This window comes from Plecotus auritus (genome assembly GCF_963455305.1).
Source record: "Plecotus auritus genome assembly, chromosome: 12".
In the NCBI taxonomy this organism is placed as follows: Eukaryota; Metazoa; Chordata; class Mammalia; order Chiroptera; family Vespertilionidae; genus Plecotus; species Plecotus auritus.
Genome location: NC_137778.1, coordinates 10,601,142 through 10,626,156, shown reverse-complemented (window position 1 = coordinate 10,626,156; position 25,015 = coordinate 10,601,142). Strand labels below are relative to the sequence as shown.

The 25,015-nt window shown below is 40.6% G+C and overlaps 2 protein-coding genes across 3 annotated transcripts; both read right to left on the bottom strand.

Annotated features, from left to right (window-relative positions):
• Window positions 1-2,752: 2,752 nt before the first annotated feature.
• On the bottom strand, window positions 2,753-8,510 carry LOC308236989 (apolipoprotein R-like; the record flags this gene model as incomplete). The annotated part of the gene is made up of 4 exons (XM_080647309.1): window positions 2,753-2,887; window positions 3,442-3,617; window positions 5,349-5,519; window positions 8,426-8,510. The coding sequence occupies 4 exons, from the start codon at window positions 8,508-8,510 to the stop codon at window positions 2,753-2,755; spliced, it is 567 nt and encodes a 188-aa protein (XP_080503435.1).
• Window positions 8,511-11,397: 2,887 nt separating this feature from the next.
• On the bottom strand, window positions 11,398-19,437 carry LOC308236987 (C4b-binding protein alpha chain-like). Of its 2 annotated transcripts, XM_080647306.1 has the most exons (5): window positions 19,273-19,437; window positions 16,124-16,318; window positions 13,498-13,665; window positions 12,329-12,504; window positions 11,398-11,813 (listed from the first exon to the last, which is right to left on the bottom strand). In XM_080647306.1, exons 1-5 carry the CDS (start codon window positions 19,355-19,357, stop codon window positions 11,640-11,642), a joined length of 798 nt encoding a protein of 265 aa, XP_080503432.1. In that variant the 5' UTR covers window positions 19,358-19,437; the 3' UTR covers window positions 11,398-11,639. The 2 variants fall into 2 exon arrangements, with proteins under 2 accessions (XP_080503432.1, XP_080503433.1); XM_080647307.1 differs by lacking the exon at window positions 13,498-13,665 and having other exon boundaries at window positions 19,273-19,433.
• Window positions 19,438-25,015: the final 5,578 nt, after the last annotated feature.

Genomic DNA, 25,015 nt, shown 5'->3' with positions numbered 1-25,015 from the left:
GCTGTACCCACTCTCCACAAATACATAATGCTTAAAAATTATAAATATATGCAGAATGAGAATATTATTTAGAAATATATAGATAAATATCATAAGAGCCAAAGGAGTTGAAAGTGATTATTTGGGGGTGGGAGGGTGGGGAGGATAAAACCAAAGAATGAGATTAAATAAGTTGGAACACTAGAATTTTCATTGTAAGTCTTCTTGGATTATTTTATTTTTAAATTATTTTATGTATTACTTTAATAAAATAGCAAATTGTTCAAAATAAAGTTGCATAAATAGTACAGGTTTAAATACATTATTTAAAATAAGTAATCAATAAAAGAAAAATAAATAAGTGAGACTGACCCATAGAGAGAGAGGGGAGAGGGAAAGTAGGAGCTAGAATGATAATTTTATAACAAAAAATTAAAATATATGACTTAGAGATAAAAAGTCAAATGATATAGTGTGTGTATCCTCTTCAGAGGGGCTAAGCTAATCAGCAGGAAAATTCAAAACAGTAGGACTGAGGCACAAAAAGAGAGGAATTTTATTTTTATTTTTTATCACCCTCTATGAATTATTGCTTGCATATACACGTATTATTTCCATCACTGTAATTATGTGAAATTAATTTAGAACAAAAAAAAAAAAGTGACATAATTCACATCTGTGTGAAAATGTCTCCACACTGCCCCCACAGACTTGAGGGTGAGGAAATATAGAAAGACTCATATTTCAGAGATTCCTCTAGATCTCCACAGCGTGGTGCCCAAACCTAATGGACGTCCCTTTGTTTATTTGAGTACATTCATACAGTTTTTGATATAAATCCCCAAGACTAGGGAAAGACAGAGAGCTAACATTCTTTCCCTAATAAAGGGAAATGGGTTTCTGGGATAGTGGGAGCAAGAATGGATCACGTGTGTCAAGGAGAGATTTGAGGTGGAAAAGTGGCAGATCAGACAAGCCCAGAGACTGGCAGGGTCAGCAGAGAAAGTCAGCCAATAATTCCTGATGGCAGCGGAAGGCAATGGTCTTTTATGATTAGTTATGTCACATGCATTGTGGAAGTCCAGTGTTGTAGCCAGCCTTACACCCCTCTGTTAACTCTAAAGCTTTAGTGAAAGTCAGCTATGCAGCTTTCTTTTTTAAAAAAATATGTTTTTATTGATTTTTAGAAAGAGAGGAAGGGAGAGAAATAGACATATCACTGAGAGAGAAACATCATCAATCAGCTGCCTCCTGCACGCCCCCTAGTGGGATCGAGCTCACAACCCGGACATGTGCCCTGACCAGGAATCTAACCCTGACCTCTTGGTTCCTAGGTCCACGTTCAACCATTGAGCCACACCGGCGGGGCTACGCAGCTTTCTTGGGTAACTGTTATTTTGCAGAAATCAAGGAAAGAGGCGATGTTCTCCATTATTAATCAAGAGGCGGTGGCGAACCGGAGGTAGCCAGAGTAAGAAGCCTGAGTGAGAATGAGATTTCAAAGGAGTCAAAAAAACCTGGAAGAAATGGTGACTGTCCGAAATATAAGGCTGCCAAGAACATCCAGAGACGTAAGAGGGGCTCATGAAGTCAGCCCCGTCCAGGCCCTCACATCCCTTTTACCATTTCTGTGCACGCCTCTGCCGCTGCTCTGTGCTTTGGTGTCTAAAGGCCATAACTTCTACTCTCCTGGCTGCTGGACAGCTTCGTCCCCACATAGAGAGAGCTGGGTGTCCTGGGGGCTTCTGAGCCCCCAGAGTGGCCATTTACCAATAACTGACAGGTACAGCGGAATGAAAGCCCAGTTTCTTTGCCTGGAATTGGGACAGAGTTCTAGCAAATTCAGAGTTGAGAGTTCCCTTTGGGACAAGGCTAAGCCATTCTCTTGGCCCGATCATCACCTTGCTCGGCCCCTTCCCTGGCCTTCCCTGCTCTCCCTACCTCCTTTTCCATTTCTTAATAAATTGTTTGTACACGAATCCTCTTCTCAGTGTCTGCTTCTGGGGAATCTGACTTAAAAGAGACACTAGAGCCATTTTAATAGACATATTTAAAAAGTGGTTAGATGCAATTGGAAGACCTGGGCATGCCCAACAGGAATGTCTGGGTTGCACGTAGATCAGGCTTTCAAAGACTTTCAAGCTAGTAATTACTGAATGGAAGGAAAGTTGTGCAAAACCAAGTGAACCTAAAAATATAAAGAGGAAGTGAGAAGTTGTTCCAGAGAAATAATGGTGATCAAATAGGGAGAGAAAGGAGAAGATGTGGAGGAAGATGTGATATTTGACCTGGGCATTGAAGGATGAGTAGGAAGTGAAGATGCAGAGTAAAGACATCTCAGAGAAGGCACAAACATGTATTTTTGAGGACCACATGTACCCTGAAATATGGTAAAATGGAAAAGGGCATAAATCAGAGAAACATCAGAGAATGATTCATAGAGGACCCTAATTTTTCATTACACAGGAATTAAAGCGGAAACAAAGGAACTGAATTTTTGACAGGTGATGATTTATTTCTGCCGTTCCACCAAATCCAGAAAAACAGAGCTTAATATGAGCTAAGATACAAATGATCAATAGTTCCACATTATCAGTGTCACTAAGATTCTCCTAAAACAGGTGTTTGTCCCCCCCCCCTCCCTCCCAGTAAATAATAGTACTTAAGGTACAGTAGACTTGCTAATAAGAGAAATGTACCTAATACTTTACTGGGGGGTGATGAGTGAGGGGAATCGATGTACTCATTTCTAACTGGTGTTCCTCTTCAAGTCTTACTCTTGCTTGAGTCGTTTAATCTCCAGAGACAGTTTGTATACCTCCAGGGCCATTTTCACGTCCGTGGGGCTTGGGAGACACTGCATGAGTTTGCTGCCTTCTACCACTTGCTCACAGCCATTGTGGACTTCCTAAAAGAGATAAAAGGATCGATTTTGAGAGAATTTCTCTCCAAACTGTTGAAAGTAGAAGATTCCTTCAGGATGCCTCACTGATGACAACAAAATTAGAGTATCAGGACCCTCTGCAGGACAGATGGAAGAAATCCAAGATATGAGGGCATAAATCAGAGAAACATCAGACAATGATTCCAGACCAATATAGCAGGGGAGGAACAGTGCTGCCGAAGACACCCAGGGGACCTCTTCAGGGACAACTGAAGGGATGGTGTTGATGGCTAGGCAAAAGCATAGCACTTATGGTAGAAAATACACTGGTTCCAGGTTACCTGGGTCTTTGGAAACCTGCCCTCCTATCTAGAGGCCTAGTTCTTCTTGCTATTCAATGAGAGAATTAGAACTTGCCTTAATGAGCTCACCAAGGGCTTCGAGGTTGAAATTGCTGATTCCAAAAGTGATTTAAACAACTCAGAAATGATTCCTGACTAAAGTCAGATCTCATCAGTGTTGGTTGGAACAATGCTCTGGAGAATGTGATATAGCTCCCTGGTATGTGTGCCACTTACCCACTCACACTTGGGCACCTCTGGGTACCAGGTTCTGTTTTCAGAGCAGGTGATATTCTGAGAGTTGACAACACCATAGCCAGAGTCACACTGGATAGTGACATTTTCAGACTCAATAAACAGATCTTTATCTTCGGACAGATTTCCATTTTCTACCTCTGGTTTCAGACACAGAGCTGTTGTTAATGGAAACACAATTTTGATCGTCTTGTGATTCTCGGAATAAGATCTTACAATAGTAGAGAATACTGAGGGAATAACATCAGATAATAAATTATACCTGCATGATGCGAGTTGTTTTGACCTCTACAGTATTTATTGTATTATTGTAACAATAAAAGTAACTTACATTCTACTATCAACATAAAACATTATTATTATCTCCATTTTGCTAGAGCAGAAAATTAGGTGCAGATAGTTTATGTGACTTGTCTAAGGTTGCATAGCTTTTCAGTAGCATGATTATGATATAAACCTAGGTATTGTGGTCCTAGAATCTGAGTTTTCAAAGTGACTATATCTCAAAACCTTACCCTTCATATGATCCTAAGACTATAATTTTAAGTTGCATATAATTAATATCGCTCTGTATTAAATGGAAATAATGGAGAGAAATTAGTCCCTTGAGTTGTTGTTTACAGTGTGTTGTTTTTTTAAAGGCACAACTAATCTTTGTGGTCAACCAGGAACCTCCTATGAGGTCAACTTCACTATGAGAATATGGTAGCAGAAACAAAAGCATACATGCAGCGTTGCAGAGCAGTGTGGAAGCTGTGGTTCATTTAATAAGTGGTGTAGGGTTCATGGATTATTCGTTGGGGAAAAACAAACTTTTACTTCTAATTTCCACCATAAGCCCATAGAAATTCCAAGTGGGTTGGGGGTATCGATGTGAAAGATAAAACAATAGGAGACTATATTTCTGTGACCCTGTTGTAGGCAAACATTTCTTAAACAGGATACAAAAAGCTCTACCATCAAGAAAAATATTGATAAGTTGAGCTAAATTGGCATGTGGAACTTCTGTTTATCAAAACTAGAACACTTATACACCACTGGTGGAAATGTAAAGTGTTGCAACCACCTTTGAACAAAATTTAGTATCACCTACTAAAAATGAATATGTGCATACTCTATGAAACAGTAATTCTACTCCTTAATTTATTCCCAACAGAAACATTGGCACATTTGTACCAAGAGACATGCACAAGAATGTTCATACGAGCATTATTCATAGTAGCCTAAAACATAAAAAAATTCAAACTTGTATAAGATACTAAAATGGGGTATATTCATCCAAAAGAATATTATACAGCAATGAAAATGAGTAAGCTCTCATTACAAGTAAGAACATAAGTGATTTTCCAAAACATAATGCTGAGGAAAGAAGCCAGGCACAATAGAGTGCATGCATGATTTTCTTTATATCAAGTTAAAAAGTTGGCAAAATTAACCCATGGTATTAGAATAGTGACCTCCTTTGGGTAGTAAGTGGGAGAGGACATGTGGAACACTTCTGGGTGTTGGCAATGGTACTGCTTCTTGACCTGAGTTATAGTTTCATCGGTCGACTCAGGCTCACTTTATGATACTGGTTGCCCTAAATACCTAAGATTTGTGCACAATTCTGTAGCATGTTATATTTAAATTAAAACTTTTATTAAAACAAAGCAAAATGGTGGCCTTGTAGAAAACATACCTCTGAAAATATACATGTTGGTAACCTCTGAAAACATACATCTTGGTTCACACTTTTAAAATATTGTACTATATGCATGCATTAATATTAACTACATGAAGTGAATAAACAGAATACAAATTTCTAAGTGCTGCCTCTGGCTGGGAGGAGACTCTAAGTTCCATGGTGGTTCTACCTTAACAAGAGCCATCAGTAAAGTTGAAATTACCTTTACACTGAGGGGCTGGAGATGACCATTGTGAACTTCTGCAGGTGATTTGGGGGTGTCCAACCAGAACATATCCTTCATCACATTCATAGTGTATCACAGTCGTAAAGGACAAAAATGAACTTATGTCATGATGGGATCCATGGGCAATCCTAGGAGGCATTCTGCAATCTTGAATGGTGATAAAGAAAGGTGAAAGAGAATGAACTAGCATTTAATTTAATTAACAATTCAGATTGAGATACACCTCTCATGTGATAGAACTAAGTCATTAAATCATACTACTGAGGTGTGTTTCACTTCCTTAACAAAATCAAGAGAAAGGATTTGTTAATCCTTCACCACTGTTAATCATTTCATATACTAGTATGTTATATCATTTACTCCTCCCATTAACTCTTTGAGACAGTATTATCATCATGCCCATTCTAGAGAAAAGGAAACACAACCTTAAAGGGGTGAAATATTCTACATAAGTGCCAGTGATTAATAAAATTTAGGGATTGAAACAGCAGTCTTCTTGTTACTTTCAATGTCAAGTAATACCCCATACTTGAAAAATAGGTGGCTTGGAACCAGTTAAATTAATTTTTTAAGGATGATATTTGGGGAAGTGTTTTATAAGGCTTTTGATATCCTGTGAATACTACCTCTAGCCCCAGATAACGCAGATGAGAAAAGCGTTGTGAGAAAGCCTGGTATGTCTTCTTTCAGCAGCTCTGAAGATGAGAGCTAAAGACAGATTTCTGCGCTTTAGGATTGGTCTGTATTCCTCACATTATTCAGAACAAAGGGTAAGTACTTGCCATGGACTAGAACTAGGCTTCATTGAAAGGACACCCAGGTGGATTCCTCGTCAGGTCTATCCAAAAAGGACCACCTGAGGTACAAGGAGGGCCTCAGTTAAAAAAAGCTCTAGGAATCACCAGAAATCTAGGAGATAGGAACAGGTACACTATCAACCAGACTGGGAGGTGGGTTTGACCGTTCCCCAGGAATGGCAGTTGGCAGATCCTCAGTGATGATGAAGTACCCACACAAACAAACAAACTCACAGGAGACAGAGCAAGCTTTAAACACCCGAGGGGCCAAGAATCAGCTCAGGTCAAGCACTGCTTCCCTCCGTCTGCCCTTCCAAAGCTTCAACTCTGGGAAGTTCAGAAAGCCTGGTCACAGCCATTCCAAGGGAAACTCTGTTTAATTCACCTGTATAAGTCAACAGCTTCCATGTAACCGCAGATTAAGTACCTTCTTAGAAATATTTAAAAAATAGCTCTTGCCCTGGCCGGTTTGGTTCAGTTGATTGGAGCATCATCCCAAACACCAAAGGTCACAGGTTTGATTCCTGGTCAGGGCACATACTCAGATTGTGGGTTCGATCCCCAGTTAGGGCACGTGCAGGAAGCAACAGATCAATGTTTCTCTCTCCCTCTCCTTTCCTCTCTCTCTAAAATCAATAAAATCATGTTCTTGGGTGGGGATTAAAAAATAGCTCTTAATTTTAATGAATAACATATGTATGGAGTTCTGTACTAGGCTCTTCAGGTAATATTAAGAGCCATACTTGCAACATACTCAGATAAGATATAGCCATTATATATACACTACAATACCAGTCACACAAGTGCTAGGAGAGTAGGACAACAAATGAGTTCTATGGAAAAGGTTGATAGAACAGAGGACTGGAGTGTCAGGGGGAGATGTCCAGGAATGAGTTGGAGAGACATCTTGAAGGATAGGTAGAAGCGAGTAGCTGATAAGATAGTAGAGGCAGATAATACTGAGGCAATGAGCAAAGTCTCTGACCTCAGAAGGGTGTTACTATAAAGAAAAGGGCAGGCAGAATCAGAAAGGGAGATTTCAGGTCAAAGTTCACAGATATTAAATGCCATTTCAAAGGGTTGAGGTTATAGATAATGGAAGATTTGAGGAAACAGGAGAAAAAGAGACAGGGAAACAGACACATGAAGAAATACTTGAAAGATGTTGACCAATTTAATAAGGTTTTCTTCTGCTACCTCAGACTCTAAGAGAGGAGAACTCAGAGACAACTTGGAGGCCTGAACTTCCCCTGGGCAGAATGTTCTTCATGCTGTGCTGACTCTCTGACCTAAACATAGTGCTCCTTCTCAGTGATGTCCAGTTGTTTGAGGGAAAAATCACATCCCAGTTATAAGTTCTTCCTTAATAAACCCATGCTTTCCCCCTCACCTCTCTCAGTGATGGAGAAGGCATGGCTTCCACACTTTCAAATCAAGCTGCTAGCTCACATGAGAGCATTCAACTATTATTTTAGATTCAGAATTTTCCCTCCCAGCTATCACAAATCCTACACTTTTTATGCCATTATAGCCATTTTCAGGGAATATGCATAGAGATATCTTTATTATGAAAATGATTTCTCCCAAGTAAAACAAAAAAAAATCTAGCACAAGAGAAAAATATTTTGCTTAAAGGACATTTCCATTTAGATAATATAACAACAAATAAATTTCCATAACAACAGATCTTCAAAAGTTCTAGTAAGTTCCCTCAAACTCTTTTACTTCTTCATTTGCAAAAAAAAAAAAATTCTACATTTCAATAAGAATGTCTTACATTTATGTAATGGTTTATAATTCTCCAAGTGTCCTATATTTTACTCTAGAAAAGTTACTATTAGTGATAAAGGACAATATTTTTGCTTTACTGATAGAATTCCCTCTCTCCCCTCCCTAATGAATCACTAACCAAAATTGTAGATGGCATAATTAACTTACTTAGAAAGTAAATATATTTTAAAAATTTGGAGCATTGAAATATAAGAAATTTATTTGAAAATTAAAGATTATTCCTTGCTAAAGCAGCCTCACAAGAATTTTTACATATCAACACAATTATTCTAGCCATAATAACAGTCTATATCTAGAACAATTTTATATTTTAAAATTCTTCATTTTTATTAATAGCATAGTTCATTATACTCTTTCAAAAAAGATTATAAACTACCACCAATTGACTACATTTGATGAATTGTTGTTTGGTATTTTTCTTTATATCTTAGAGAAACTCCTTTTCCCAATAACCACTGTACTCACCACACAGGCCTGAAGGGCACAGCAGTAGGGTCAAGACCCCAAGGAGGTACAGGGCTGGGAGAATGCTCTGCAACTTGGGGGGCATGGTGCAGAGTCTCAGAGGTGCCATACTGTGCTCAGCGTTCTTAGACACCTCGACTCAAAATAAAGAAATGTTCTGTAAGTAACAGTCAAAATGGTGCCTAAGCCAAGGAACTCAGCCTTGGCCTAGTCCCAGCACTGTGTCACTAAAAGGGAGGGGCAGTGGGAGTGACTAGAAGACCAGGTGCTGAGCTCAGATCTGTCAGGGTGAGCTGATAAGGTTTGGGAAGAAGAGTCTAGAGCTTGAGGCAAGAGCCCTGTGGGTTTCTGTATGCATTTACTATTGCAACCCCAAGACTTCATTGCTGTTCAGATGGTAAAGGTAATGAGTTTTTTTCTGGATATATGATTCCTCTCTGAGTAAACAAAGGCAAAAGGTACCAGGATTACAGGTCCTGATGCACAGGGTATGTGGTGGGCTCTCCAGGAATTACAAGGCATAGTATGAAAGAAAGGAAAATATCTGAGAACCAGTACTTGTCCAGCAAAGTGGTTTCTTCAATTTGGGGTATGAATTGCTCATAGAATAAAGTTTTTTAATGTAGAAATTTAAATTTCTTTCTAGTTAGCCTATGGTCTACCAAGAACACACTAATATGAGTCTGTGAGAAAATACTCAAGAATCTAGTCCAAACAATAATTATTCTTATAATACTTCAATGGGAGTATTTACTCGCTGGGAGTGCTGATATACATGTAACACCAAATGACTCACTCTATGAAACTGTTCTGGTGTAGGAACTATCCTAGTCTGTCTGCACCGGAGAAGCATGCACTGAATGTGAAATGGCTGGACAGGATCAATTAAGGAGAAAGGAAGGTTTAGTGTGACTTTCAACTATGTGGATGATGCTGGATGCAGAGGAAGCCCAGCACTTTGTCTCTGAGCAGTGAGAGGCAAGTGAATGGAAGGCGCATTTGTTATGCTTCGTGAATTGGTAACCCCAAGACTAAGTTTCTCTTAACCATCGAAGACTGCCTGACTGTTCATCCAGATTATTTCCTAAATTGTCTCCTTAGGAGGGACAGATAAAACTTCCAACCCGGATTCCATATCTTGCCCACCAAGTGTGGATATCTGTGTTTAGATAGCTGCCTAAAGCAAAAGAGTAAGCTCTGGAAATTGTCCTAAAGGGATCTTCACTACTCAGCTGAACTACGTACCCATAGTAACCAAAATGTTTACCTCTCAAAAATAAATGAGAAGAATTACCAAATATAACCCAGTGAAACTCTTTAGAATACTGAGGAAAGCATAATTAAATGTCAACTTCCTAGAGATCAAGGAAAACAAAGCCACCAAATGGCTACTTCCTTTAGAAAGAGGAATCACAAAAAAGAGAAATGATTTAAATGATTAACCAGAAACCTGCTTTTAATCTTTCAGCATGTAGTGTACCAGAATTTTATATAAATTATCATAATTAATTTTCAAAAAACCCTGTGACATAGTTTTTACCTTCCTCATTGCATAAATGAGGAAACCAGTTTAGATAGAAAAAGTAACCTGCCCTCAAACCACTTAGTTAGTAGCTACCAGGTAAGTCAAATTCTGAGCCCAAGACTGATTTTTAAATACAAACTTTCTCTTCAGAGTAAAATAATTTCCCCTCTTTGGCCAATTTTGGCTTCCTGTAAGGACCATGAATCAGTCATTTGGGAGTAAATCAACACTGTTGTACTTTACCTGATGGGTACCTATTTTCCCTGAGATCAAGACCTATTCACTAAATACCCAAGGTCTTCATTCTCCAGAGGACAAACCATAGTTGGGTTCCACACACATTCATAGGGCTGTCAGCATAACTGAGCTCCTGTCACCAACAGCAATAATAATCCCCTCAGCACTGCTCCCTCTTGAGACTGCCCTCCCTTCTTCATCTTACGACCCACCCACTCACCGTGTTTTCCACGGCCACCTCTCAGGGAAAAACGGTACCCACAAGCCCTTGTCTCAAGGGAAACTCAAAATAAACATGAAGCAAAAGGAATTCCTGGTAGCAGGAGCAGGTAATGGCATCAATACCATGGATAGATACCTCCTAGTAAGTGGGTTTTTCTAACAGTCACAGACCCTCTGTGATATCTGTAATTTACTGAAAGCCTGCTCTACACCAATCCCTCTTCAGAGGATGTTTGGGAAAATTAAACAAAAGAGGCCAATGTTAAGCATAAGGTACTGTGTACTAGGGACAGACAGGAGAGCCAGTGGAGCTGAGATAATATATAGCCAGTGAGAACCCAAGTCCACATGCAAGACGCACACAATACAATGAATGCAGTAACTTCATGTAAAAACATTGTTGGGTTTGTATAGGGACCTCATTGCAGAGGATGCAAAGTTGGAGGAAGTGGTGAGTGGAAGTGAATAGAGCCTCCGACATAACTTGAGCTATAAAAGCGATTGGTATGGGGTTTCTCAAGGCTTTTTATTTTTCTATTAAAGAAAATGAGAACCAGATCAGATGAAGGACTTTCGAATGCACAGGGGGCTGCCATGTGGGCTTCACATTTATTGAGCTTTCACAGTTTGTTCTTCGAGAATGAAAAAAGTGGGTCAGAAACAACATAAATGCCCTTCGTATAAGATGAAGGTTGAGAGGCAGCCGGAGCAAGTCAGAGACCAAGCACTTGGGGGTTTAGAAAGGGTGTAACTCTCTTCAAATAGGAGAGAATGGACAAGACTTTTGAGGTGTGTTGACATTTATTGTAAATACTGAGGACCTGGTGATTTGCACGTGGGAACATGGAGTAGAGGTAATCCAGGGAAATATAAACACCACGAACCCAAGTCCACAAGCAAGACCCATACAATACAATTAATGTAGTAACTTTATGTAAATACATTTTGATGTTTGTATATGGACCTCAATGACCACAAAGACAAAATTGTGCTCTATAAGTACATTTTTAATGGAAAAATGTGCACTTTGTATCCAAAAAAGCAAAAATGTGAGCCATAAGATTATCAACAATTCTATCATCTCAAAAGCACTAGCAAAAAAAAAAAAGCAAATTATCATTTTTTAGGGTATTTATTACAATGCAAAAGAATGGCAGAGTTGCTAAACTAAAGTGACTCATATTGAATGGAAGGTAGCAGGGCAACTTTCCCTGCCTCTTCTGGGAAAAATCAGACTGATGGCTTCAGAATGGATTGCTTTGCCTTGTCTCTCTGCAGTTCCAGGAGTTCAATTTCCAAAGACAATTTATATAGCTCCAGGGCCATCTTCACATCCTCCATGCTAGGGAGACACTGCATGAGTTTTCTGCCTGCTAGCACTTGCTCACAGCCTGCAGGGATCACCTAAAAGAGACACAGGTGCTGAGTGGTTGGGAGGCTTCTCTGAGATCCTGACAATGCAGGACAGAGGGTCAGGTCCAAGACCACCCCGAGGATTGATGGGAGCGCAGGAAGACCAGGAGACCACAGGCCCCACTATAGTCTTCCCCAGAGGGATGTAGATCTTTCTGAGACTCTTCCCAGAAGGCCTCTGTCGGGACAGAGACTATTTCGGTTACCCCTCCAGACATGGAACACAGTGTATTATACAATCTAAAAAAGAAAATGAAGGAGTACTCCCAGGTCTCTGAGAGCCTCCTCTCCTTAAGGGGCTCAGCTTTTCCTGTTCTCAAGTGAGAATAGGAAAACTTGCCATCCTAAATGTGTGCTCCAAGGGAAAACAAGAGAGTTCTTTTGAATGACTCAGAAATGAGTTCTGGCAAGTCAGATCTCACCTTCGCTGGCTAGGACAGTGCTCTGGGAAGGCACCATTTTTAGGGTTTCAAAGCACAAGAAGTTCCTTGAATTGTGCCACTTACCCACTCACACGTGGGCACCTCTGGGTACCAGGTTCTGTCCTCTGAGCAGGTGATGTTTGGGGGACCGACCACAGCATAGCCAGAGTCACACTGGATGGTGACATTTTCAGTTTCAACAAACTGATCCTTATCCACAAGTAGATTCCCATGTTCTATCTCTGGTGTCGGACACAGAGCTATAAGGAAAGCACAGTTAAGCCATCTGTAAATCTAAGAAAAAAAGACATGATCACAGGCTGGGATGATTCCAATGAACTACATGAAGGTGCTGCTCATTGTCTTATCTTTTTTCCTTTTGAGAGCAATAGTATTAGTTCCCATGTTAATTGAGCATTGGCTCAGATCATTCTTCAGGGCTAACCATTTTATGTGATTATCTCATTGAAGTCTCACTCCCCTCTATAAAGTGAGCACTGTTATTATTCCCATTTAAATAAGAAAAAAAGAATAGAGAGAGGTTAAGAAACTTGTTGAAGACATAGCATCTTTAAATTACATGACAGAGTATAAAAAAGGCACAGGACCCCAGTCTCAGCCATCAAAGCAACAATCCCTCATATTGTGATCCCTACAAAACACTGGGGATAAAATGTTCTCTCTTGCCCATTGTCCTCTTGTGAGCAAAAGAACCAATGGTGACAAATAATTCCTGGAGTTGTTGATGGCAAAGTGACACTAAACCTGTATGCCTGCAAAAAGCAAACCTGATCTTCACACCTCCCATCCCCACATCAGTTTGCAAACTGGGAATGCCACACCACAGGCCTCCAGCATTGGCAGGTGGTGCCCTACACTGCATGAGGCTCACTTCCTGGTGGTTGGAATCAGCCCCTGAGAGCCTACATTCATGCCAGAGCAAGTTTCCATGAAAATTTTGCTCCAGGCCACAAGAAAATGCATGGCCTGTAGACTATTTCCAGAGATATACAGGAAAGTGGGAACAAGGGCTGCCTCAAGGAGGCTGAATTTTGTAACTGGGAGAAAGAAATAGGGGAGATTAATGTTTCTGTATACCCCTTGTACTTTTGTTTGCTTTGGGTACCATTTGGATATAGTAATTATTTAAAATAAATAAATCATATGTTTTTGTTCTGCCTCTGGCTGGAAAGAAATGTTATTCTCAATCCCTGCATGACAGTTCCTCCCACTTAGCCATGGGCTGGAGTTACCTTTGCATTGAGGAGGTGGACCTGACCAGCGTGAATAACTGCAGAAGAGTATGGGATTTCCAACCAGAATGTATCCTTTGTCACATTCATATTTAACCTCATTTGGTGCGAATGTGTGTGTAGTTAGTTTATGACGTCCGTGGTCAATGACAGGAGGATAATAGCAACCTTGTCGGGAAGACATAAAGTGAGAGAGATTAAGCTTATAGGACATAAAAACAGCACATCCCAGAATCAGTGTGGTTTCTGTAGGCTGTGTCCTGTCCTGCCATCTTCTCTGCCCAAGGATCACTTAGCCAAACCCAAGTACCTATGCTGCCCTCCTGTAAGCCTCAGGTTGAAGAACCATGATGGCACCCTAATAGACCATATGGTGGTCATTTCTATAGTCTTCAAAAGTATAATCTGAATAATCAAAATTGGTAGTTGGCCCATTCTCCATATTGAGTCATTGAAATAGAATTCCTAGCATGTTACTTAGTCTTGATAGTGACAGCTCTTGACCTTGGTCATCAGGTGACCATGCAGCCCGAATCACTAATCATGAGCTGGGTCTGTCAGACCCATCAAGTTATAAGGTCCGGCAGGCAACCAGCCATTATAAGATGAATGTGGTGCATCTTGCATTGAGCATGAGCAAGACCAGATGGCACAAGCAAGTTGCACAAGCAAGGAGCCCACATCTGTGGGACCATTCACTGTGGCACTAGTGCCTCTCTCTAAGCTCCACTTATGGCTATACGGGGTATCCATTACAAGCAAGCTTACCCAGCAGAGGAAAGCTTGACCCTGGTTCACAGAAGAATATTTGTAATATGTGTGTACAAGCTAAATTGGATGGAAGCTGCATTAGAGCCCAATCAGGGTGATCTCAAAGGTCAGTAGTAAAGGGAAATATTTCTGATAGGCAGAGATTTAGGTGATATATCTGCTCATTCTATTTTTTGAAAAAAGAAGTGGCCTTTAGATAGAGTAAATTGGGGTTTGTGGCCTGGAATGAATGGTTTGTCTGTCATAGCCGTTAAGTGCAAAGATTGGAAGACTGGGCACAAGGAGATCTGGGGTAGAAGCAGGTGACTGGACATATGGTAGTGGCCAGGAAGTGTCAAGTTTTTATTTTGCATATTAACACCAGGAAAGCACCCCCCAATTTAAGAGGCATTAAACAAATAAGTAAAAAATAATGCCTTAGTCAGCTATCCTCTGTCATTGTCCTCAGCAGAGCTGTCACAAGAAGAAAAGGATAAAGTGGTCAAGGCAACATGAATGAAGGACAAGCATCAGCCCAACAGCATGGACTCCTACTTCCCAAGGTTGACTAGCAATTGCCGTCACTGAATATCCAACCAGCCAGCAACAATGCTAAGTCCCTGATGTGTTATCATCCCTTGAGATAACCAAAAAGTCACTTGGTTGGTGATTATGTTGGATCCCCTTCCACTTGGAAGGGACAGCTATTTATTCTGACAGAAAGAGACAACTATTCCAGGTATGGGTTTTCCTCTCCTGCCTACAGGATTTCAGTCAGCACTGTTATCTGAAGGATTACAGAGTGTTTAAACAATTGGCAGAGGATCCCACTACATGCCACCTACAGCAAAAGAGGTATGGCATTGGGATGCGACCGTGAAATGCACTCCTTATATTACAAACTGTGTCGCCTAGAACCTGCAGACCTCTTAGGACATTGGAATGGCCTGTTAAAGGCTTAGCTCAAGTGCCGGTTGAGAGGCAGTACTTTATAATAATGGGACTTTACAATATTACTTATAGTAAGTATAAGACACAGCATTCACTTTAAATCAAAGATTCACCTTTATATATATATAAAAAGTCCATGAGCCTAGAAACCAAGAGATGGAAGCATGAGTGCCCCATTTATATTCACTCTAAATGAACTTTTGGGAAAAATGTGCTTCTAATCTCTGAACTCTGTGATCTGTAGCTAGAAAAGCACTGCCAGGCAAAGTAGAAACACTTCATCTAGGGGAGATAAGATTCCCATTGACTTCTCAACTGTGACTGGTACCTGGTCACTTTGGAGCTCCTTTGGGCTCCTTCTTTCAGAAGGCAAGGCAAAGAATCACTATTCAGGTAGCGGTGATTACTCCTGGTCATCAACAGAGAGGGTATGGAAAAACAGTGGGAGACAGGAAGGAAGATTGTGTTTAGTACTTAAGTGCTCTTGGTGAGGGAGGGGTAGGCATTTCACACTGACGGATAGGCTGAAGAAGGCTGAGAGGCAGCAATAGAAAGGAAGCAAGTTCAAATAGATTTGGGAGTCTTGTTCTTCAGGTTAAGCAATATGGACCAGAAACAATGAAAGAGAAGAGAATAAATACCAAGAAACAGAACACAATAATTCAGAATTCTAGCTGATCTATGAGATGTGGCCTAATTTCACTGATTCAGGAAAGGAAACCAGGAAGGTCAAGAAAATGGGAGCAAACATTGGGAGCGGGGAGAAATTTGGACTGGAGACAGTGCTATTAAACAAATGTATCCATTCTAAGAATCATGCAGAGTATAGAAATTCTTGTTACGTAATTTGAACCCTTCCCTTAATAATCCCCAATGCTTTGATATGAAGAAACTTCTAAGATAACATAATTCCATAAGCTCTTACTCTCTCCACATGTTGGTGTTTCAGGACTCCAGGTGCCATCTTCTTGGCATGAAGCTTCAGAGATACGGTTCCCATCACATGAATATAAAATCGAGTCTCCATGGAAATATTCACACTTATTGGCCAAACCTTTCCTCTGTTGTCTTTGCAGAGTAATTTTGCCATGCTTCAGCTCTGGTACTGGACAACACACCTCTAAAAAATAAAAAGTGAGGCTAATGAAGGGTGAGGTTAGTAATATCACCCTGAGGAGGCTCCTATGGCTAATCATCTCATTTCCACCTTTAGAAGAGTTTGCGACACAAGAGAGATTGGGGAAACAGACAAGGGTACCCGAGACACCTTGAGTCCTCACTCCCTATCCCTGATTTGCTAAAGTAGTTTAACCCAGTCATTTCCTTCCAATTAAATAATTGCATTAGGGGCCTGCAAAATGAGAAGTTGGATTAAACCCGGATGAAAATGTAAATTTTCAAAGTTATTCAAGAGCAATGACAAATATTATTTCTCTCCTTGTGATTTCACTAGGGTTACATCATTATTAAGCTTTCTAATAACTTATACTTCCCAAAATGCAGAAGGAAGAATGTTTTCAAAAGCTTATATTGGCTTCCAATCAAGATGGTGGCATAAGTAAACGTAGTACTTGTCTCCTCCCACAACCACATCAAAATTGCAACTAAACAGAACAACAATCATTCAAAACAACCAAAATCTGGCTGAATGGAAGTGCTACAACTAGGAGATTAAAGAAGAAGCCACATTGATACTGGTAGGAAGGGCAGAGATGTGAAATAGGCTGGTCACACACCCACATGTGGCAAATAGAAATTGGGAGAGCCCCCCTCAAACTCCAAGCCCTTTATGGTCTCTTCTGGCAATAACAGTCATCCTGTTGAATTAATATAATTTAACTTGAGGAACACAATTATACTTGAGCAACAAGATGCTAACATGATGTGAGATAATAGAAAAATATATATATATATAACTTTATATACTTTAAAAATATATAACTTGAACAAATTAATCAAATCCAAGAAGGAGGTCCAAAGACCCTCTGATTTGCAGCCTAGTTGGACAGAAGTTGGGGGTAATCTGGGGACCTACTCCTTGTGACTGGTATTCAAAGTGGGGTGGGACCAGTCTTGTGGGAGTGAGCCCTTAACCTGTGGGATCTGACACTCCTCCAGGTAGACAGTGTTATGAATGCATTAAAATTGTAGGACATCCAGTTGGTGTCATGAGAATTGTGTGATAAAATTCTGTTTAATTCACCTGTATATAAGTCAACAGCTTCCATATAACCTCAGATTAAGTACCTTCTTAGAAATGTAAAAAATAGCTCCTGCCTTGGCTGGTGTGGTTTAAGTGGGTTGGAGCATCATCCCAGACACTGAAATGTCACAGGTTCGATTGCTGATCAGGGTACAAACCCAGATTGTGAGTTTGATCCCTGGTTGGGGTGCATGCAGGAAGCAACAGGTCAATGTTTCCCTCTTCCTCTCCCTTCCTCTCGCTCTCAAGTAGATAAAATCCTATCATAGGTGAGGTTGAAAAAATAGCTCTTAATTTTCATGAATAACATATGTATGGAGTTCTGTACTAGGCTCTTCAGGTAGTATTAAGAGCCATACTTGCAATATACTTAGATAAGATATAGCCATTTAAATAGTTACACTACAACACCAGTCACACAAGTGCTAGAAGAGTAGGACAACAAATGAGTTCAATGGAAAAGGTTGACAGAACTGAGGACTGGAGTATCGGGGGAAGATGTCCAGGAATGAGTTGGAGAGACATCTTGAAGGATAGGTAGAAGCGACTAGCTGATAAGATAGTAGAGGCAGATCAATACTGAGGCAATGAGCAAAGTCTCTGACCTCAGAAGGGTGTTACTATAAAGAAAAGGGCAGGCAGAATCAGAAAGGGAGATTTCAGGTCAAAGTTCACAGATATTAAATGCCATTTCAAAGGGTTGAGGTTATAGATAATGGAAGATTTGAGGAAACAGGAGAAAAAGAGACAGGGAAACAGACACATGAAGAAATACTTGAAAGATGTTGACCAATTTAGTAAGGTTTTCTTCTGCTACCTCAGACTCTAAGAGAGGAGAACTCAGAGACAACTTGGAGGCCTGAACTTCCCCTGGGCAGAATGTTCTTCATGCTGTGCTGACTCTCTGACCTAAACGTAGTGCTCCTTCTCAGTGATGTCCAGTTGTTTGAGGGAAAAATCACATCCCAGTTGTAAGTTCTTCCTTAATAAACCCATGCTTTCCCCCTCACCTCTCTCAGTGATGGAGAAGGCATGGCTTCCACACTTTCAAATCAAGCTGCTAGCTCACATGAGAGCATTCAACTATTATTTTAGATTCAGGATTTTCCCTCCCAGCTATCACAAATCCTACATTTTTTTATGCCATTATAGCCATTTTCAGGGAATATGCATAGAAATATTTTTATAATGAAGACAAATTCTCTCAAGTAAAAATATAAATCCAGCACAAGAGAAAAATATTTTGCTTAAAGGACATTTCCATTTAGATAATATAACAACAAATTAATTTCAATAACAACAAATCTTCGAACAGTTCTGGTTAAGTTCTTTTAAACTCTTTTATTTCTACTTCATTTGTAAAAAATTTTCTCCACTTCAATAACGATGCCTTATATAATTGTTTATAGTTATCCAAGTGCCCTATATTTTACTCTAGAAATACTAAGTATTTGTGATAACAGACAATATTTTTTCCTTTACTGATGGAATCCCTCCCGCCCCGCCCAAAGAGTCACTAAGATTGTGGAAGACATAGTTAACTCAGTTAGAAGGTAAATCTATTTTAAACATTTTGGAGCATTGAAATATAAGAAATTTATTTTAAAATTAAAGATTATTCCTTACTAAAGCAGCCTCACAAGAATTTTTACATATCAACACAATTATTCTAGACATAATAACAGCCTCTATCTAGAACAATATCTTTTATATTTTAAAATTCTTCATTTTGTTAATAACATAGTTCATTTTACTTTTTCAAAAAGGTTATAAATTACCACCAATTGACTACATTTGATGAATTGTTGTTTGGTATTTTTCTTTATATCTTAGAGAAACTACCTCCTTATCCCAATAACCACTGTACTCACCACACAGGCCTGAAGGGCACAGCAGTAGGGTCAAGACCCCAAGGAGGTACAGGGCTGGGAGAATGCTCTGCAACTTGGGGGGCATGGTGCAGAGTCTCAGAGGTCCCACACTGTACTCAGCGTTCTTAGACACCTTGACTCAAAATGAAGAAATGTTCTGTAAGTAACAGTCAAAATAGTGCCTAAACTAAGGAACTTGGTCTTGGCAGTCTCAGCACTGTGTCACTAAAGGGGAGGAGCAGAGGGAGTGACTAGGAGACCAGGTGCTGAGCTCAGATCTGTCAGGGTGAGCTGAAAAGTTTTGGGAAGAAGAGTCTGGAGTTTGATGCAAGAGCTCTGTGGGGTACTGTATGTATTTACTATGTAACCCCAAGACTTCATTGCTGTTCGGATGGTAAAGGTAATGAGTTTCTTTCTGGATATATGATTCCTCCCTGAGTAAACAAAGGCAAAAGGTACCAGGATTACAGGTCCTGATGCACAGGGTATGTGGTGGGCTCTCCAGGAATTACAAGGCATAGTATGAAAGAAAGGAAAATATCTGAGAAACAGTACTTGTCCAGCAAAGTGGTTTCTTCAATTTGGGGTATGAATTGCTCATAGAATAAAGTTTTTTAATGTAGAAATTTAAATTTCTTTCTAGTTAGCCTTTGATCTAGGCAGAACAGTCTAATATGAGTCTGTGGCAAATACTGAAGAATCCATAATAAACAATTATATATATAAAAACCTAGCAACCGCTATGGCAGAACAGCCGGATGACCAGAACAATCAGTCGCTATGACACACACCGACAACCAGGGGGCATATCCTCAACGCAGGAGCTGCCCCCTGGTGGTCAGTGCGTTCCCACAGTGGGAGTGCCACTCAGTCAGAAGCTGGGCTCCCGCCTCCCCAGCAGCACTACAGAGCTGTGAGCCAAGCGGTAAGGAGCTAGCACGTGGATAGTAAGGAGTGAGCAGGCAGGCGGGCAGTTAGAAGCGAGGGGTCCTGGATTAGGAGAGGGCACAGGATGGGCTGAGGGACACCCCCCACCCTAAACACAAATTTTGTGCATCAGGCCTCTAGTTAGTCTTATAATACTTCAATGGGAGTATTTACTCCCTGGGAGTGCTGATATACATGTAACACCAAATGACTCACTCTATGAAACTGTTCTGGTGTAGGAACTATCCTAGTCTGTGTCTGCACTGGAGAAGCATGCACTGAATGTGAAATGGCTGGACAGGATCAATTAAGGAGAAAGGAAGGTTTAGTGTGACTTTCAACTATGTGGATGATGCTGGATGCAGAGGAAGCCCAGCACTTTGTCTCTGAGCAGTGAGAGGCAAGTGAATGGAAGGTGCATTTGTTATGCTTTATGAATTGGTAACCCCAAGACTAAGTTTCTCTTAACCATCGAAGACTGCCTGACTGTTCATCCAGATTATTTCCTAAATTGTCTCCTTAAGAGGGAAAGATAAAACTTCCAACCTGGATTCCATATCTTGCCCACCAAGTGTGGATATCTGTGTTTAGATAGCTGCCTAAAGCAAAAGAGTAAGCTCTGGAAATTGTCCTAAAGGGATCTTCACTACTCAACTGAACTGGAATGACTACCACGTACCCATAGTAACCAAAATGCTTACCTCTCAAAAATAAATGGGAAGAATTACCAAATATAACCCAGTGAAACTCTTTAGAATACTGAGGAAAGCACAATTAAATGTCAACTTCCTAGAGATCAAGGAAAACAAAGCCACCAAATGGCTACTTCCTTTAGAAAGAGGAATCACAAAAAAGAGAAATGATTTAAATGATTAACCAGAAACCTGCTTTTAATCTTTCAGCATGTAGTGTACCAGAATTTTATATAAATTATCATAATTAATTTTCAAAAAACCCTGTGACATAGTTTTTACCTTCCTCATTGCATAAATGAGGAAACCAGTTTAGATAGAAAAAGTAACCTGCCCTCAAACCACTTAGTTAGTAGCTACCAGGTAAGTCAAATTCTGAGCCCAAGACTGATTTGAAAATACAAGCTTTTTCTTTATACCAAAATAATTTCCACTTTTTGGCCAATTTTGGCTTCCTGTAAGGACAATGAATCAGTCATTTAGGAGTAAATCAACACTGTTGGGCTTTTTCTGATGATATGTCCACCACCAGATGCTATTGGTGGTATAGTTAATGGCATAGATTTGTGACCTTCTCCAGAGAATGTGCTGAAATGACAGGAGCCTCCTCATCCTAATACTTTAGAAGTTATACCCCAGCCACAGAAGCAACCAATGCCCAACTAATATTGGGATACAAAAGCCCTGATTCCTTGCCTTCCGTCTGGATAATTCTGTGTGCCGAGCCAGCACGGCCATGGGTGAACCTGAGAGGGGGCGGTGAAGGATTAAGAAAAAACAGACAAGAGAAAAAAGCTGGGCGCTAGGTGGGATGCTGCTCTCTGATGGAGAGACAGTGCCAGCGCCTGCAAGCTGAGTCTTTATTTGATAGCCAGATTCCATGAGGCAAAGGAAGGGCGTGGTCAAGATGTTTACAATGTTCTCGCGGGTTTCGCATCTACTCAGTTACATTCACCTGATCAAGCTTTGTTTACTTGCTGCACCTCCCACAGCCAATATCACTTAGCCACGTGGGACCACAGGTTCAGACCATAAGGTCAAGCTTACAACCATAGCCTTTGGCTATAATTGTGCTGGGACTTGCACGTGGCTTTGCCACTAGACTAGAGGATCCTGCCCTCTCAGTAGTCCCAGGCTTGTACCTTTCCAAATGCTGTAGGTGTTCTCTGCATTCTGTGAGGCAATTTATACTCTAGAGCTCACCATGGGTCAAGTGAAGGCTACACTAGCTGAGAACACATCCTTGCTCAGCTCCTTTGCTCCCCTACCATGCTACTTCATTGCCTTACAGTTTTGGGTGTGTGTGTGTGTGTGTGTGTGTGTGTGTGTGTGTGTGTGTGTGTGTGTGTTTCCTGATGAGCACACTACCAAACATTTAGATACATCTAAATCCATTCTGGAGAAACTGACTGAAGACAGTTTGTACCACAAGTGGCCCTCAAAGGCAAACTCTAAGAATGGGATTCTAGAGTTGGATCACCCACCAACCAACTGGCAATCACTGTTCATGGGTGAAGTATTGATAGTCCTGGCTTGCTGTAACATTGCAACTATGAACATTTTCACCTGCTAAGTGCCATTGGATGTAGATGGAAGGAGATGCATCAGCTTGTGCAATACCTCTGACACTTGAGAGGGCAGTGGAAATGGAAATAATGGTTGTGAAACTGGGTGACTGAGTACCATTAATACAGACTCAGTGTCCCTTAGCTGAAAAATGAAAGATCAAGGCAATCAATCACAATTCAAATCCAAGTGTGAAAGCCAGAAGGCGTCCTTGTCAGTATTTAAAGAAAGTTTTGTCTCAGGTAGCTGGGAGGCTAAACTAAAGGCCAAACTCAGGATGTAATCATAAAAGAATAGTAGGACTTCAATAAAATATGATTTCTTATATCTGGCAAGTTTTGTACTAAAAGGCAGGGCCCCTTATGGAAGGAGTCCTGGCATGAGGATATATAAGTAGACAGACCACAGAATCTTCAACCCCAGATTCCCCTTAACTCAAAGAGCCTTTATAACAGGCTCACTTCCCCATTATTTGAAGACCATGCAAAGACATCAAATCTGTCATATATTTTATAAGGCCATAATTCATCACATCCAGATCTGTTCACACCTCAACTCCAGGCAATAAACCAATAGCTAGAGTCAAACCTCAGCATGAGCTGACTAAGAATGTGCTGGACCTGCTAAGGGAGGAGAGGACTCATATGCAGAATCTGTGCGACCTTCCTAGCCTGTGTGAGGAGCTGGGAGAGTGTGCCTAGGAAGGGATCTTTAAGCCAGGTAACAGAGAGTTTTTCAGGTGGGGCAGCCACTCTCATAACACAGAATTTAACAGCCTAGCAAGTGACCTGGCAATCAGTTTTGATATTTCTCTGTGATGCTTTCAGAAATTTAAGAAAGATGATGGTTCATGTTACATGGTGTAGAGATTCCAGAACTGCAGTGGCAGAAAATGGAAGTGACCCAAGGTTCAGTGAAGTAGGCAGAGTGATCCATTTTATAAAACCAGAAGACCCACCCGCTTTTTTCTTCAGGAGAACCGCGAGGATGGATGTACCATTTACCAAGGCAATAAGGAATGTACCAGTGACAGGGACCAATATTACAGAAAAACTCAATTGTGACTGCCTCTCTACATCTTGTGATAGGGGAGATGCCATTATCAAACGTGTCTGCCCAGAAGTAGTGGGGCTCGTAGAATCCCAGGAGAGCAGAGCTAAGTGGCAGCGCTTAACCTTCAGAATTATTGGAGGCTTAGGATTAGGGTGACGCAAGAGATATACCTAGGATGCATATTTACTGAAAGCCTGCTCTACACCATCCCTCTTCAGAGTATGTTTGGGAAAATTAAACAAAAGAGGCCAAAGTTAAGCATAAGGTACTGTGTACTAGGGAAAGACAGGAGAGCCAGTGGAGCTGAAATCTGAGTGAGAACCCAAGTCCACATGCAAGACGCACACAATTCAATGAATGCAGTAACTTTATGTAAAAACATTGTTGGGTTTGTATAGGGACGTCATTGCAGAGGATGCAAAGTTGGAGGAAGTGGTGAGTGGAAGTGAATAGAGCCTCCAACATACCTTGAGCTATAAAAGTGATTGGTATGGGGTTGCTGCTTGTGTGTGGGATAGTTGCTCAAGGCTTTTTATTTTTCTATTAAAGAAAAGGAGAACCAGATCACATGGAGGACTTACAATTAATTGCACAGGGGGCTGTGCATTCATCGAGCTTCACATTCATCGAGCTTTCAGAGTTTGTTCTCTGAGGATGAAATAAGTGGGTCAGACACAACATAAATGCCCTTCGTAGAAGACGAAAGTTGAGAGGCAGCCTTAGCAAGTCAGAGACCAAGCACTTGGGAGTTTAGAAAGGGTGCAACTCTCTTCAAATAGGAGAGAATGGACAAGACTTTTGGGGCATGTTGATATTTAATGTAAATACTGAGGACCTGGTGATTTGCACGTGGGAACATGGAGTAGAGGTAATCCAGGGAAAAATAACTGCCGCGAACCCAAGTCCACAAGCAAGACCCATACGATACAATTAATGGAGTAACTTTATTTTTTTTAAATAAATCTTTATTGTTCAGATTATTGCAGGTGTTCCTCTTTTTTCCCCCCTAGCTCCCCTCCACCTGATTCCCCACCCCACCCCATGCTCTTACCCCCCGCCACTGTCTTCATCCATAGGTGTAAGCTTTTTGTCCAGTCTCTTCCCACACCCCTCACACCCCTTCCCCCCTGAGAATTGTCAGTCCACTCCCTTTCTATGTCCCTGATTCTATTATATTCACCAGTCCATTCTGTTCTTCAGATTTTTTATTCACTTGATTTTTAGATTCACTTGTTGGTAGGTATGTATTTGATGTCAATTTGTTGTTCATAATTTTTATCTTTACCTTTTTCTTCTTCTTCCTCTTCTTAAAGAACACCCTTCAGCATTTCATGTAATCCTGGTTTGGTGGTGATGAACTCCTTTAGCTTTTTCTTGTCTGTGAAGCTCTTTATCTGACCTTCAACTCTGAATGATAGCTTTGCTGGGTAGAGTAATCTTGGTTGTAGGTTCTTGCTGTTCATCACTTTGAATATTTCTTGCCACTCCCTTCTGGCCTGCATAGT

Excerpts from the sequence above, each read along its gene's own strand:
- LOC308236987 (XM_080647306.1), bottom strand. The coding sequence starts at position 19,357 with ATGCCCCCCAAGTTGCAGAGCATTCTCCCAGCCCTGTACCTCCTTGGG. Across the intron at positions 13,666-16,123 it reads AACACCAACATGTGGAGAGA|GTTGCTATTATCCTCCTGTC; the intron begins GTAAGAGCTTAT and ends CTTCCCGACAAG. Across the intron at positions 12,505-13,497 it reads TCCACCTCCTCAATGCAAAG|CTCTGTGTCCGACACCAGAG; the intron begins GTAACTCCAGCC and ends CTTTCCTTATAG.